This window comes from Homalodisca vitripennis, chromosome 3 (genome assembly GCF_021130785.1).
Source record: "Homalodisca vitripennis isolate AUS2020 chromosome 3, UT_GWSS_2.1, whole genome shotgun sequence".
Lineage (NCBI taxonomy): Eukaryota > Metazoa > Arthropoda > Insecta > Hemiptera > Cicadellidae > Homalodisca > Homalodisca vitripennis.
Window position 1 is genome coordinate 32,490,558 of NC_060209.1, and position 14,283 is coordinate 32,504,840.

General features: G+C 32.6%; 1 protein-coding gene across 1 annotated transcript in view; it reads right to left on the reverse strand.

Annotated features, from left to right (window-relative positions):
- Positions 1 to 12,990: 12,990 nt before the first annotated feature.
- LOC124356783 (persulfide dioxygenase ETHE1, mitochondrial-like) overlaps positions 12,991 to 14,283 on the reverse strand; it is a 33,180-nt gene continuing 31,887 nt past the window's right edge. Inside the window, exon 6 of the mRNA XM_046807988.1 lies at positions 12,991 to 13,274. Coding sequence (XP_046663944.1) covers positions 13,228 to 13,274 — 47 coding nt within the window. The 3' untranslated portion in view covers positions 12,991 to 13,227. The remainder of the gene's footprint in view (positions 13,275 to 14,283) is intronic.

Genomic DNA, 14,283 nt, shown 5'->3' on the forward strand with positions numbered 1-14,283 from the left:
ATTGATAGTCGTTCTTTTGTGAGCCTCTTGGGCGCATTATGACGGTATGTACCATATTTCCTGCCTCTATCTTTTGTGGTTTTGGTAGGTGTTGAAAAGTTATTCAGTACAATTAATTTATAAGGATCAATCTCTATAAACTAATTAGGTTATTGTGACAGGTCAAATTACGACATTTAAATATTCGCGGGGAATTGGCAGACTGTGACGTCAGTGAATCACATGTTGTCGGAATTGAGATTTATTTAATTAATAACGGAGAAATATATTAAACTTTATACGGGAACAAATTTAATTAATTAAAATGAAATATACATAACCAAAATTCGTGTTTTACAAAAGTATTAAATAAAACTACGCAGAAAAGCCAATTGTGGGATAAAATGACTTGCGTATTGATGACGTCAGAAAGCACATGTTGCTAAAAACTTAAATAAAAAAAGCTTTAGAAAAATAATAAAAGAAAATAGAAAGACTTAAATTGATCAATTATAGTGAACGTGATAAATTTCGACAATTATAAGAAAGAATCAAATTATATTTAATCGTGAAGACGCTGATTTGAACGGGAGAGGGGATGAACATTGTGTGAACCGATATGCGTAGTTTTATATACGGAGAATCCTTCTTCTCTGTCTGGACTTGAAGCAGTAAGGACGTCTACTCGTATAGATGAAATTTGAAACTGTACAATAGTGCATTGAAGTTGTAATTAGGGATGGGATGTTGTGTTAGTGAACAAAAATCAAAGCAAAGTGAGTAGAATTAGACAGCATAATATAAAATAAATTGACGTCAAAGTCATTTGCTTTGTCTTTCATTGAGTATCCCATCTACAAAGAAATGTGGTAAGTAAGATAATAAGCTTTAAATTAAAGAATATTACTTTCAAAACTTATTTGATTCAAAGTGATTGATAAGAACAGTGAATATTTTGTGAACTTTATTATGATATAAACAATCATATTGATCAGAACTTTCAATAGAGTAATATTAAGGTTGAACCATTATTCAACCTACTTAAAAAACCTGAGATAATATAGACCCAGTGCTAGTGATATATATAACGTGTAGCCTACTTTCATTACAGTAGAACCCCTCATATCCGGCCACCACGGGACCGAGCCCCTGGCCGGATAACGATTCGGCCGGATAAACCAACCTACAGTACACAGCACTTGACGAAACAAAACAATTGTACTGTACTGTACTAACCGCACTGGAAATAATCAACGAACTGTTTACAGGTTAAACCTATTAGCTCAACTGAGGACAAAACAGGAAAATGTAAACAAATAGATTCACAAAAATAACGCAAGAGTCGTGTGAGACTAGTGCGTGCAACTGCGCGTCTGCAAGCCGTGGTAAATAAATTTCGATATTGGCTTCCGGGAAGTGGCCGGATAAACCGAGGTGCGGTAAAACCGAGGCCGGATATGCGGGGTTCTACTGTAATACAAACTACACTTTCAACAACACCACAGACATTGAAGTTTGATCGTTATTTAAATATCAACTTGGAATAATATGAGTTAGCCAACACGAAGCAAGTCGCATAAAACTAACTAATGAGGGGCAGCACACTTTGAATACCGATTGTGAGAAAATTGGGACAGCAACTTGGGACCTGGAACGTAGCAGGATGGCACACAAACGTGGCGACCAAAGTGGATCGTAGCATTATAAAGAATCAAATTCGGTCTGTTAAAATTAATTTTCTGTCTAAGATATTTCCAGTATTATTGTGGAGTTTGCCTTGTGCTCCGATTAAGAAAATGTATCAACGAAAACCAATTTTGATTATAAAGCATCTTCTTTTAGCTCTTTTCATTGACCTTCGATCTAACCAATTTCGATTACCTTATGTGCAAACATTCACGGTTTTGTACAATGAGGTGGCTTTTATATCAGCGTTTAATAGTATTTTCATAGTATTAGATGGTTTATTGATTATTGTTGGTGCAATCTAAATTTAAAATTAGGTAATAACTTCTTCTATGCATTACATTACTGATCAAGCACTTTACAATAATAATTTTCTAAATTTTAAATGTAAACAAATGTTTCTGCCTCTTTGATGAACTTCAGCTGAAAGTATTAACAGCTGTCAAGTATCAGTTCACTTTGTATTGTGTGTCGTAGCGCAGTCTGCTGGATCAAAGGTAAAACATTCCAAAATCAACAACAGTTTATAAATAAAATATTGATTAAATAAACAATTTAAATTGGACCGAATTGTAAATCTAAACCATTCTCGAATTCCATTGAAAACTTACAAAAAATGTCATCAAAATCGGTCCAGTCGTTTAGGAGGAGTTCAATCACATACACATGAACACAGAAAATATATATATATTATATATATATATATATATATATATATATATATATAAAGATATAAATGAATGTTTTCTGCATGTCCTTTACAGAATCATAAACTATTTGACAGATCATTATGAAAATTTGTATGTATATGTATTTTTCCACGGAGAAGGTTTAATGCTATGCTATGCCCATTGATGTAACTCGCCACCAAGCGGCACTGCAAAAGATTTTCAAAAGTTTTCAAAGCACCTGCACACTATAAACTGCAATTACGAGACAGTTATGTGTATTAAATAGCCAATCACTATTTGCAGGCGGTAAGTTATGATGTATATTTGTCTTTAAGATAAATTTCTAATTGAACGAGTACGAAGCGGCGGGAAACAGCTAGTATCAAATAAATTAAATCAAACCCGAACTATGTTACACTGTTCAAGTATACTTTCAGTTTAACGCAAGTTAAAATATACCATTGAATGATACACGCCTATGATAGAGACAGTACAATAGGTTCGCCTTGACCATATATTGAAAACCGTTTACGTACAGTGATGAGATTCAACACCATTGTAGGTTTATTGAAGGTAATGCACAGCCAGAAGTTAAGATTTTTCATTCCACCCTAACTAAAGTGCCGAAGAGACGCTCTTTGATCTTTTAGGCTTCTTAGTCCAACATAGGTATGTATATGTGTATGTAAATTTTATTCCAACGATTATATTGGCAAAACAATAATTCTTTTAAAAGAAATAATAACCAAACCAAATACATTAGTTTCAAATTGTTCACCAAAATTCTGAGACTATAATTTGCACATGCGATTCAACATAACCAGAACATTATGAAAATTGCTTCAATCTAAAAAAAATACTTTAGAATCAAATTCTGGACCTAATTTAAATATAATAGATTTATGGAATTTTGAAATCATACATTAGTTCATTTTAAACTCTAGTTAATCAAACAATTTTATACAAAAACAATCTCTATGCCCCCTTTTGTATTTCTTAGTTATACTTAACAATATTCTACATAACAGCCGATGGAAAATTTGTTTTGTATCTCAAAATATAAACATGTTCACTGTTTTTTTGTGTGTTATGTATTGAACTTAACCTGACTGAAAAATTATACATGGCCTATTTATAAATATATACGCGTATTATTTATCAGGACAAAAGAGCAAACTCAAATTTGGCATCGGAAATGTAATTAATATAAACCAGAAGTGCTCCTACAAATGCAAAATCTTACTTAAGAGCCATTCACAATTTCCCTAAACCTCTGATCTGTTAAAATTTACTTAACCATAAAACTGAAAATAGTAATACATTAGAAACTCACGATTATTTTGTTACTTTCTGTTATTTTATATTTTGTTGTAGTTTGAAATTAGCAAAAACAATTTATTATTTGTTAAATTATTGAATAGTAAACTATTCTATTAGTTAACTCAGTTCACGAAAGTCTCTCTTGTAAGGATGTGAAACTTGAAACTATTGTTCCGTAACTAACAAAAAAAGTAGTAAGTTTTATGTTTAAGCGTATATATTAGGTTTATTCATGTATCTATACTTCTATAAATAGTATTCCTTGTATTTTAACAATTATTATATTCCTGATGATCAAATATTTTTGTATTATTCAATAATTAATATTTTTACGAAATTGAGAATTGTGGTTTTTACACAACTTCTTTACATCTTTTTATCTTTTCTAGTGAAAAGACTATAGAGAGGGAATATTTTTATGGAGATAACAACATTGCAATATGAAACAATTTGGAGAAAACTTTGGCAGATAAACATTAACACAGCAATAATTGATTTTTGGTAAAGTTATGAAATATTGATAAATTTGAATTTTGTGGTTGATGCTGGAAATTATGACCTTCTGTTTCATGGGACCTAGGATTCTTCAGGTTCAATAATGTGAGGATGAGGAGTGACCAAATTTCAGCATTTACTTTTAATGTGGATTTCTCATTCAGTATTTTCCTTATTTACTATTTGACTTAACAAAATTTTCTTTTCGTTATAATATTTTACATAGGCCACATTAATGGGTAAAGTAGCTATTAATACCAAACTATTTAATTGTGTATATGAATTTATTGATAATACCTGAAAAAAATCATTAATTAATTTTGATTTAGTAATCCAAACAACATATGTTTACAAACAAAAACTGATTGATGAATAAGTACAATATTCTCAACAATCTATTATATTATCCCTCATTATAGCCCCTGAGCTGTAGGAAATAAATGACTAGATTACTCATGGGTACTGTAATTCAGCTCAATTAAAGTACAGTATATTTGTTCAGAATTTCAGTTGAACTGAATAGTCGCCTATCTGTAGTAAAAGTTATCTAGTCTTAAAAATTAGTTTGAAATTTTTTAAGAATATTTAGAGATGCAGTTTCTGTGATTTTGTAAAGCATTTTATAAATTAGAGCATGAAAATATAATTCAAATCACAGAGGATTTAAATGATGTTATGCAGTAAAATGACTGAAAATTTTCAAAAACTAATTTAGATAATTAAAATAAAGGAATGTGCTTATAAAATTCAATCATGGCCGATGCTTCTTCTTCTTCTATGGGACGGCCTACTGCCATGCACTTAAGCCTCAAGGGCCTTTTGCGCACCCCAGAAACACACCATGAGGCCTACTAGTCTATGATTTCAGCAGTTACACAAACCGCCGAAAACAACCTATCAGGTCCTTTTGGGGAAATCCACCTCCTCCTGAAGGATGCCGACTCTATGAAGATGCTTCCTCAGGTGACCATGTCCCGTGATCAGACCTATAACCCGAGAAGACATTGATCTATTTAGTGAGAGAAGGTCAGACGTCACTCTGGAGGAAGGCGACTGTAGTACCATTCTGCTCATTCTCATGCCTGGATGCAACCTCCACCTTCTGTTATGTTCAGTGCGAACCCATTTCGAGACAGCCCCAAAGGATTCACACCTTGGAATACCGCAGAACGGTTGAGGGCCTGTCATAATTGACGCTGAGCCCCGGCATCAGCTCTTTCATTCCCAGGGAACCCCTCATGACCAGGAACCCAACAAACAGTCACATTGTTGATTCTGGCAAGGGAAGAAACGACTTGATAGCGATCCCAGACAAGTTTCGATTTGAACACACAAGAGTCCAGCGCCATCAGTACTACCTGACTATTCATGAAGATATTGATCGTCTTACTCCTATATCGCAGACAAAGATTTTCACGAGCACATTCCATAATGGCTGCGACCTCTGCCTGAAAAACTGTAGGATACAGACCCATAGGGACCACCAGCTCCCTGCATGGTCTCACCCCAATTCCAGCGCCTGTGCCGCTTTTTGTTTTAAAGCGGTTTGTAAACCATTTAAGCTCTGCTGGTGGAAGAGGTTTCCTTCCCTCCGACCAATCGTCCCTAGGAGGTATCACAATCCTAAAGGGTTTGTCAAAGGAAAACTTTTGTGGCATCTGATCAGAGATTATGTGCAGAGCATCCTCCTGAATCAGGATACTAATTGTACAGTGCCCACTGCTGCAGCTCGACCAGAGTGCCACCTGCTGAAGACAGTAGGCACTCCTCGGGCCATAGCCCGAATAAAAATGTCCAGGGGGGCGAGGTTGAGACAACAGTCTAGAGCTGCACCCGGCGCACTAGAAAAAATCCCAGTGATAGCAAGGCAAGCCATCCTTTGGATGCCTGCCAGACAAGCTACTGCCATCTTGGCCTCCGTTTTTGGCCACCAAACTACAGCTCCATACAGTAGTGCAGTTCTGACTACGGAAACGTAAAGCCAGTACAAAAGCCTCAGCATCCCCCAAGACCCACCTATCATGCGTCTGCATTGAATTAAAGACCATTTCCCCCTGGCGATGACCCTTTCTAGTTGAGGTCCCCAGCTTAGAACCTTATCTACGATCACGACCAGGTACTTGACCTCGGACTTCAACTCAATGGAAGAACCTCTGAGTAGAAATGGACCAACTCCCTCCATCTGTCGCCTCCTGGTAAAGACAACCACAGCAGCCTTGGTGGGGTTGACAGTAAGGCCCACCTCATCACACCAGTTTCCCACCATGTTTAGAGCAGCATTGCTCAGTTCTGTGACTGTTGTGTTGAACTTGCCACTCACAAGAATCACAATAGCATCGACATTAGCAGATCGTCCACAACTAGGTTCCACAGCAGAATGGCTAATGCTTACTAAAATCCATGCTCTCAATAACCATGTGTGGTATGAATATTTTTACGAAATTTATACACGTTTAATAAAATATTTTATTGAAACTCAAAATTTTGAACAGTCACAATACTACTTTATCGTGTTTGACAGAAAAATAAAAACAATTTAAGAACATTTTCTTTTAATGGATAATTTCATTATAATCATACAACTGATTATTGTTAGTTCAAAATAAGGTAAACAATTACAAATTATAGGTAAAACACAAAATATAATCAGAAATTTCAGAGTACGAGATTGATCCTTGTATTGGGATGTCATATTTTGGATTTGTTAAAGGCTTGCAACCAAAATTGGATGTAAAAGCAGATGGTCACTTTTGTATTTTTATGATACACAATGTCAACTTATCTGTATGAAAGACTTTTTAAAACTTGTAGTTAATGTACACATTAGTTGTGTATTCTTTATGAATGATGCTGTGAAGTAACTGGCTGTTTGGAAAACATCTGTAACTTTTTTTGCCAATCAAAACAAATGTTACCAGATGACTTAGCTTCCAATAAATATTTAACAGTTTAATTCTAAAATTATTATTTGTTTTGTATGTTGATATTTTTGTAAATACCGAGCTCATTGGATTGGAGTTTGCGGCATTTCTATAGCCTCTCGCAGTGAAACGTACAAGATTACCTATAAAAATAAATGGTTTACAAGGTATAGTGAACTTTCGGACTACTATGTATAGTTGATTTATGAATAAGTTTTACCCTATTACATACCATATTAAATAAAAGTATGAATAACTAAAATTTTAGAAAATGAGATACACAAAATGTTTTAATGAAAAACAAAGTAAATTGTGATAAACAGTCGTACATTTATTTCAAGAACAATATAAAAATAAATATATTGTGCAAGTAAACAGTGTAAAACATAACATATTATACTCTATATCTTGAGTTCTGTAACCAGTACATTTATAATTATCATTATTAAATATCACAGTTTCATGCTGTTTTATAAATACAGTTTGATTTAACACCTCATAATATTTGAACAAAATATTATTATTAAATATAAAAGATTCAAAAGGAAAAAGTGAACAAACCCAATATCTAACTTAAAAAAGGCAACGACTTAAGAGAGTAAAAATACCTTTTTTGTAATTATATAATTGTAAATACTCCTCTCTTTGCCTAAGATAAGCTATAAAACTCATTGGAAATAGTAAAAATCTGTGATGTTAAAGTAAGCTTTTAAATTAATCACTGGTGATATAATGTAAGTATACAAAAGTATATAAGTAAAGGTCTTCCCTCCCATCCTCTCTCTTTAGTATATGAGTTGTGACTAGAAAATAACCAGATTAACCCTTAGCGATCAGGAACCCACAAATTTGGCCTACATTTAACTCTTGCTCAGCTCGGATGGTCTCATATGGGTTGTCCTCTCATGCATAGCGGCCGGTTGTGTTCTGCGTCATTACACAGTACTTGCATAACCATGTCCACCACTTTTACTTGGATTCAAATAGCAGTATTTCACTTGTAGCTCTTTAAATTTAGAGTTTTAAATTAAATTCTCAAATAATCTGAAAAAGTTTATTAGCTTCAAGGTTACAATTTTACAATTGGTTTATTTGGTTTGAAGTAATAAGCAATTAAAGTTATTGGTTGATCTGTTTTTAGAAGTATTTTATTTACAGAATAAAAATACAATCTGTCACAATTAGATCTCTAGTATCAACAAAATATTATCTCTTTCCATATTTTGAGCTTCGCCTGCACCAAATTTTAAATTATAGATAGGATACACCGTAACAGCTACAGTTTGACACAAAAATATTTCTGAACGATGCGTACTACTGTATGTACTACAAATAGAGAAATATTAATTTAGTTACCTATGGCTGAGAGGTTCCAGCACTTTTTAGCCACAATTGGATAAGGATTGAATTTAAAAACTGCACAATATTGTGGGCCACACATAGTTGTATGGCGCGCTGAACAGCAAAACAGTTAGGGCCACTGGGTGAGGGACAGGATGTGGTCATAAATCAACGAAATACCATCCTGAGGCACAGAATATTCCAAAATTCATATGATGACGATTGTAGAAGGTTAGTATTGGCAGAGCCATAGAACAAAGGCTTTAAGGCTTAATATCGTATGGCCGGTCATGTGACTCCCCCTCCCATCCCTCCTTCAATTTTGAATGGCTCCCGCACTTATTCCGCCCATAACAACATTTATAAGTAGTTAACCTTTTATGTCTGCACCGGAAGAAAGAATGCTGTAGAATGATTTGTCCTGACATCCAACAAAATATCAAAAGTGATCCTACCTTCTTGGAAAACTTGATTACCTGTGAAGAGTCATGATTTTTTTACTTACGATACCGAAACACAATATCAATCGATACATTAGAAATCCCCTGATTCTCTACACACAAAAAAACACAAACAACAAAATCAAAACTCAAGGCCATGATGATTGTTCACATTGATTGAGTACCAGAGGGGCAGAGTGAATAAAAATTATACACAGCGTCCTGACTACCAGAGCGTGTACTGAGTAAACTTAATAATTTGTGGAAAAACAAAAGCAAATCGTGGATCTTCCACCAGGACAATGCTCCAGCTCACAAAGCTTTGTTAGTGAAGACGTTTTTGGCTCAACACAACATACCCTACTCACCCGACTTAGCCCCTCTGACTTTTTTGTTCCTTAAAGTCAATTCAACTTTGAAAAGAACAAGATTTTAGAAGAATTTAATTGATGCAGTAAAAGACAAAGCAACAGAAGTCATGAACAGAGTTATGGAAAATAAGCAGCATTGTTACGAAAAGTGGAGAAAATTAAATGGAGTAGTATACAGATTGAGGAGGGAAGTACATTGAAGGGGATGATATCAAATTGTAAATATCTGTAAATTATATTTTTTTAACTTCAGCCTGGTTATTTTCTAGCCACAACTCGTACATAGATAAGTGTGTTCACTGTAAAGTATATTAAAATAGTCAAATATTTGTACAGATATTAAAGATATATAATTTATATATATTTTTTGTTTTTGTTACAGTTTAAACAACTAGGGGGCTTGTCCCTAATTTTATAAAATACAGTACTAAAAGCAGAGTAATTAACCCTTTGCACTCCGACGTCCGAAATATCGGACAACGTTGTTTAGGCCAAAACCTCGGACGTCCGACATTTCGGACGTTTGCTGTTTAGGCCAAAACCTCGGACGTCCGAAAATGTCGGACGTTTGGTAAATCCTTTACACTGGCTTTATAAATTATCCAAATGCGGTAAATTTGCGATATACGCAATCTGGATAGTTGTTGGATGTAAAAACGTAGTAAATTTGTATACTCTATAGCGGTGATTTTGCAGTTTTACATTGAGTTGTAGAGGTTTGTCAACCATTTTCGTCAGCTGATTTGATCCCAACTTCAACAGCTGATCTCTTCATTGTTTTGTTTAGTCTGATAAGTTATTTCAGTCAATAAGGTTATGTTGACGATCTGAGTGATATTTTTGTCAGTAACATATCAGATTCGGAATCATCTGACGATGCCAAAAGTGAAAGTGAGGGAGGTATTACGGTACTTTGGGATTATACCGACCACACCCAGACATGAATCGTTATTTGCCATTTTGCTTCTACTGATTACTAGATTAGCGTAGAACAATATTTCTTCAATATAAAACAGGAATTGTCTTATCGCAAACCCCTCCCCAACCTCAGACATAGGTCAAAGTCGAGCGGTCTAGTAGATAACGTGATTGCAGAGTCCCGCCGCGCGGCCTGCCGTAATCAGGATTCTGGAGAAAGATAAGATAACAGCGACAAAAATACCGATCACAATACCTGGAAATGCTTGTTGATTGATGGAATGTTAGTTCTATTACTCAACTACATCGTTTTATAACGTTCTAAGTTCATTGAAAAAGGTTTAAGCGTTGGGGGCATATAACGGAATCTGACCCCATTGATAATCGTTGTAAGTTTGTAATTAAAGTGTTGTTTTTTCGTTCTATCAGGTTTGTTTCTATAAATTTATATTTTTGTGTTCTTCATATTGATGCGGTCGGTATAATCCCAAAGTACCGGTATTACGGGCATAAAAAGGTATAAAAAAGTAAATATTCAATCATTTGACAAATAACTCACTATTTGGGGAAATTGTCGGAAATTACAAAAACTGCCTACAACATTTTTGTTTATAGAGGTAAGTTTATGAAATTTTATGTGAATGTTTACAATTATGTAAGGAACCTAGAAATAATAGTAGTTTATATAATGTCAATGCAATTTTTTTCAGTTATAACAGCTAAAAGTTAACTGTTGTAAAAAATTTTGCAAAAGAATTTTTTTTTATAAGTGAAAAAAAGTTTTAAAAATAATGTAATTACAAATATATATTTTTTACAATATAGAATTTTATGACAAATAAAAACAAAACCAAAATTATAACTCTAACTGCTAAAATAAAAAAGTTACAACTTTTTAACACAAAACCTTTACAAAATTGATAAAAAGGGCTCCGAGGTTTTCGCCAGTACTTTTTCGATAGAGGCCCGAGTTTTTGTTAGTGACCAAAAATTTTACTCTCGAGTGCAAAGGGTTAAATAAATAATTTACACTGATAAGTTAATTGTTATATAATTATAAATAAATACTAGAAAAGTTCTTAGATCTAGGAATGTTGACTACTTGTTTTAACAACCTTACAATTTTTAATGTAGTTTTGATTTTTTTCTGAGATAAGATAAAACACTGATTTCAAGTACATTAATAAAATATTCTTTGAATTCAAGTATGATTTAAACTATCTTGATAAAACTTTATGAATTCTTTATTAGTAGTATTCTTATTTAATTAAATTGTGTAGTAGACTTATGTAATTATGCCAAAGTTATCACATTTTTAGCTGTTATTTCAAAGTTTAATGAATTTTTTGAGCATATTTAACCCTCTTAGTGCCAGAGGTGGAAAAATCCATGTTGAAAAGTGCAGAGTAATTTTTTGTGTGACTATGTTTAAAGTGCCGAAGGGTTTTAAACAAAAACGCAAGGTTTTGGATAAAAATTCACTTAAAATTTGTTTTTTTATCATAACAAGCTCAAATTCTTTTTAAAGTTAAATGTATTGTGCGTCAAAAAATATGTAAAATTCATATTTTTATATAATTTAAAATATTAAAAATCACTGTAGACAGCGACATTGCTATGGAAACAAAATAAAAAATTCAGTTTGAGGTAAAATAACTACTATGAGAAAAATTTATTTTGAAATTTCAAAGACAAAGAGCATTTAAAAACAACCTAAAATCATGTGTAATAAACTAACATTGAACCATAAACAAAATTATAAAAATAGTCAAGTGCTAGAGGTTGGTTTTGGAAAAAATTCACTTAGTTTATTTTTCACCATAAAAAGCTCTTTTTAAATTATTTTTCAAATTTCAATACTTTCATGATAAAGACGATTTAAAAGAATGAAAAAAATCATGTGTAATAAAACATTGCTAACTAAAACGAAACTCAAAACATACACATTACCTTACTCAGGCAATTTTCAAACAAACTACAACACTATCTTCATGAACACTCGGGCATATCACCGGCACAGACATATTCTAAAAGTTTTCTTATCACTTCATCACTTTTTATATTAATTTTAATAACTTAGAAATACTTTAAAAGAATAAAAACGCACAAAAAAAGTTCCGCTATTTACCACGACACCACCATCCAACTGAGAAAGTATTATATTTTTAGTTATTTACGTCATCTAACAGCAGTACAAAGTAGAAATAACAGTTAAAAAGGTTAATTCAGTTCATGTATTGGCCTTTGGTATGATGCCAGCCAGTATTGGATAAGTTATAGAGGTACTAAAATGAAATAGAAATCATCTCGTTCCAAGACTCGACGCTCTAGCATATTTTTTATATCGCCTAGTAGCGAGATCCCCAGCACTATAAGAGTTAAAGTTCTAAATTATTTTGTAGCATAATTAATTTCAAACTTCTTAACATTTTATACAGTGGAGTGAATAACCATTCCCTATGCTCAACGGATTCTCATATATATTCAGAACGAATAGAACATGTTCTATTCCATAATAAAACATATTGATAAATTTTCAAAATATGTAAATAATAAATTAAATCACTCTCAAATGTTGATTTGTTACGTAGCCAGACTTAAGAAAACATAGTTTAACATAACAGATAATGAATATCTTATTAATATGATACACACACGGTTAACTGATACTAAACTGGGAGTTTAGGGCAAGTTAAGCATGCTACTTCTGATAATATAATTTATACAAAGCATTCATATCTGTGAGTGATAAAAATGTAATACAGTAGTATTTTTTTTTTGTTCACAGAAGTTCCACATGAAGTGAATAAATAGAAAAAAATTGTTATGTTAAACAAATTTAACTTGCTACAAAGTCAAGAAATAAATATGTATTAAAGTAGTGGTTATGTTTGATAACATTGTATCACAAGTTACAATGTCTAGCGATTGTATATATCATTGTATATCACAGATAGATAAAAGATTAGTTCAATGTATAAGAGTACAACAAAAATATTTCCAATTCAACTAATATAGATGACCAAAACCAACAAAAATTTAATACAAAAGTTATAACAACAAATTATTAATTTTACACTTCAGCTCAATCTTGTTGAATTCCACAACATTTGTTAGCGGGAACAGCAATATCTGAAACATTCAAGAAAGAAGTTAATTTTCATAATATAACTTAGCACATTATAGCATTATTGCGTTGTTGCTTCAAATTACAAGCATGCTTGGTCAGGTAAGATGGAGGTGAAAACTTGGCAGAAGTTGTATAATAGCATTGTGATCGCACCAGTACAAATAAGAGTTGAGGTGTGGTATACAAAAGAATCATAGAAGCTATCGTTAACCTTTTTAAACCATTTTGAGCATTGCTTCCTTTAATTTTTAATGGTTTCAATCAACTGGAAAAATCATATCCATGGCTCCAAGCAAAACTGAACTCGGCAACATACAGATTGTGTATATTATATGTATTATAGCTAAATTTATTAACAACTGAAATATGGAGTGGTATTTTTTGGGACAATTCTTCTGTATTTTCTAAAAATTTAAAATTCCTGCATCCGAATTATTAGTAAATTTGGTTTAAATAACTCAATATACAATCTTTTTAATTTTTACATATAGGATATAATATTGTGCAGAAGTAGCCAGAGGAGGTTGGATAAAGTCGGTGCAAGGGTATTCACAAAGAATTTCTGGCTGGCAATAACCTGTGCATCATCTTAGCCTATTTCAGCAAGGACCATTCTACTCTGGATTGAGACTATACAACCGTTTGACAAAACAGATTAAATGAAAACAAAATTATAATAGCTTTAAAAAGCTTTATAAAGGACCTACTTGTAGAGAAGCCAAACTACTCTGTTAGCAATTACCTAAAGTAAAATTCAGTAACAGTACCTTATTATTTTTATGATATAAATTTCAGTGAGTGTGCATTATTTTACTGTCGGATTTTAAGTGAAATAACTGTTAAAATTAAATTATCAAAGTACCTAAAATAAATTGTTAATTTAACTTTTTATTTTGAATAAAAAAGAATGTATAAAGGAATAATTCATAACATCTGTCCAATCTTAACATTTTGGATTCTCATTTGTAGCCATACTTTACTAAAAATTAATTTTAAAATATTATGACATTT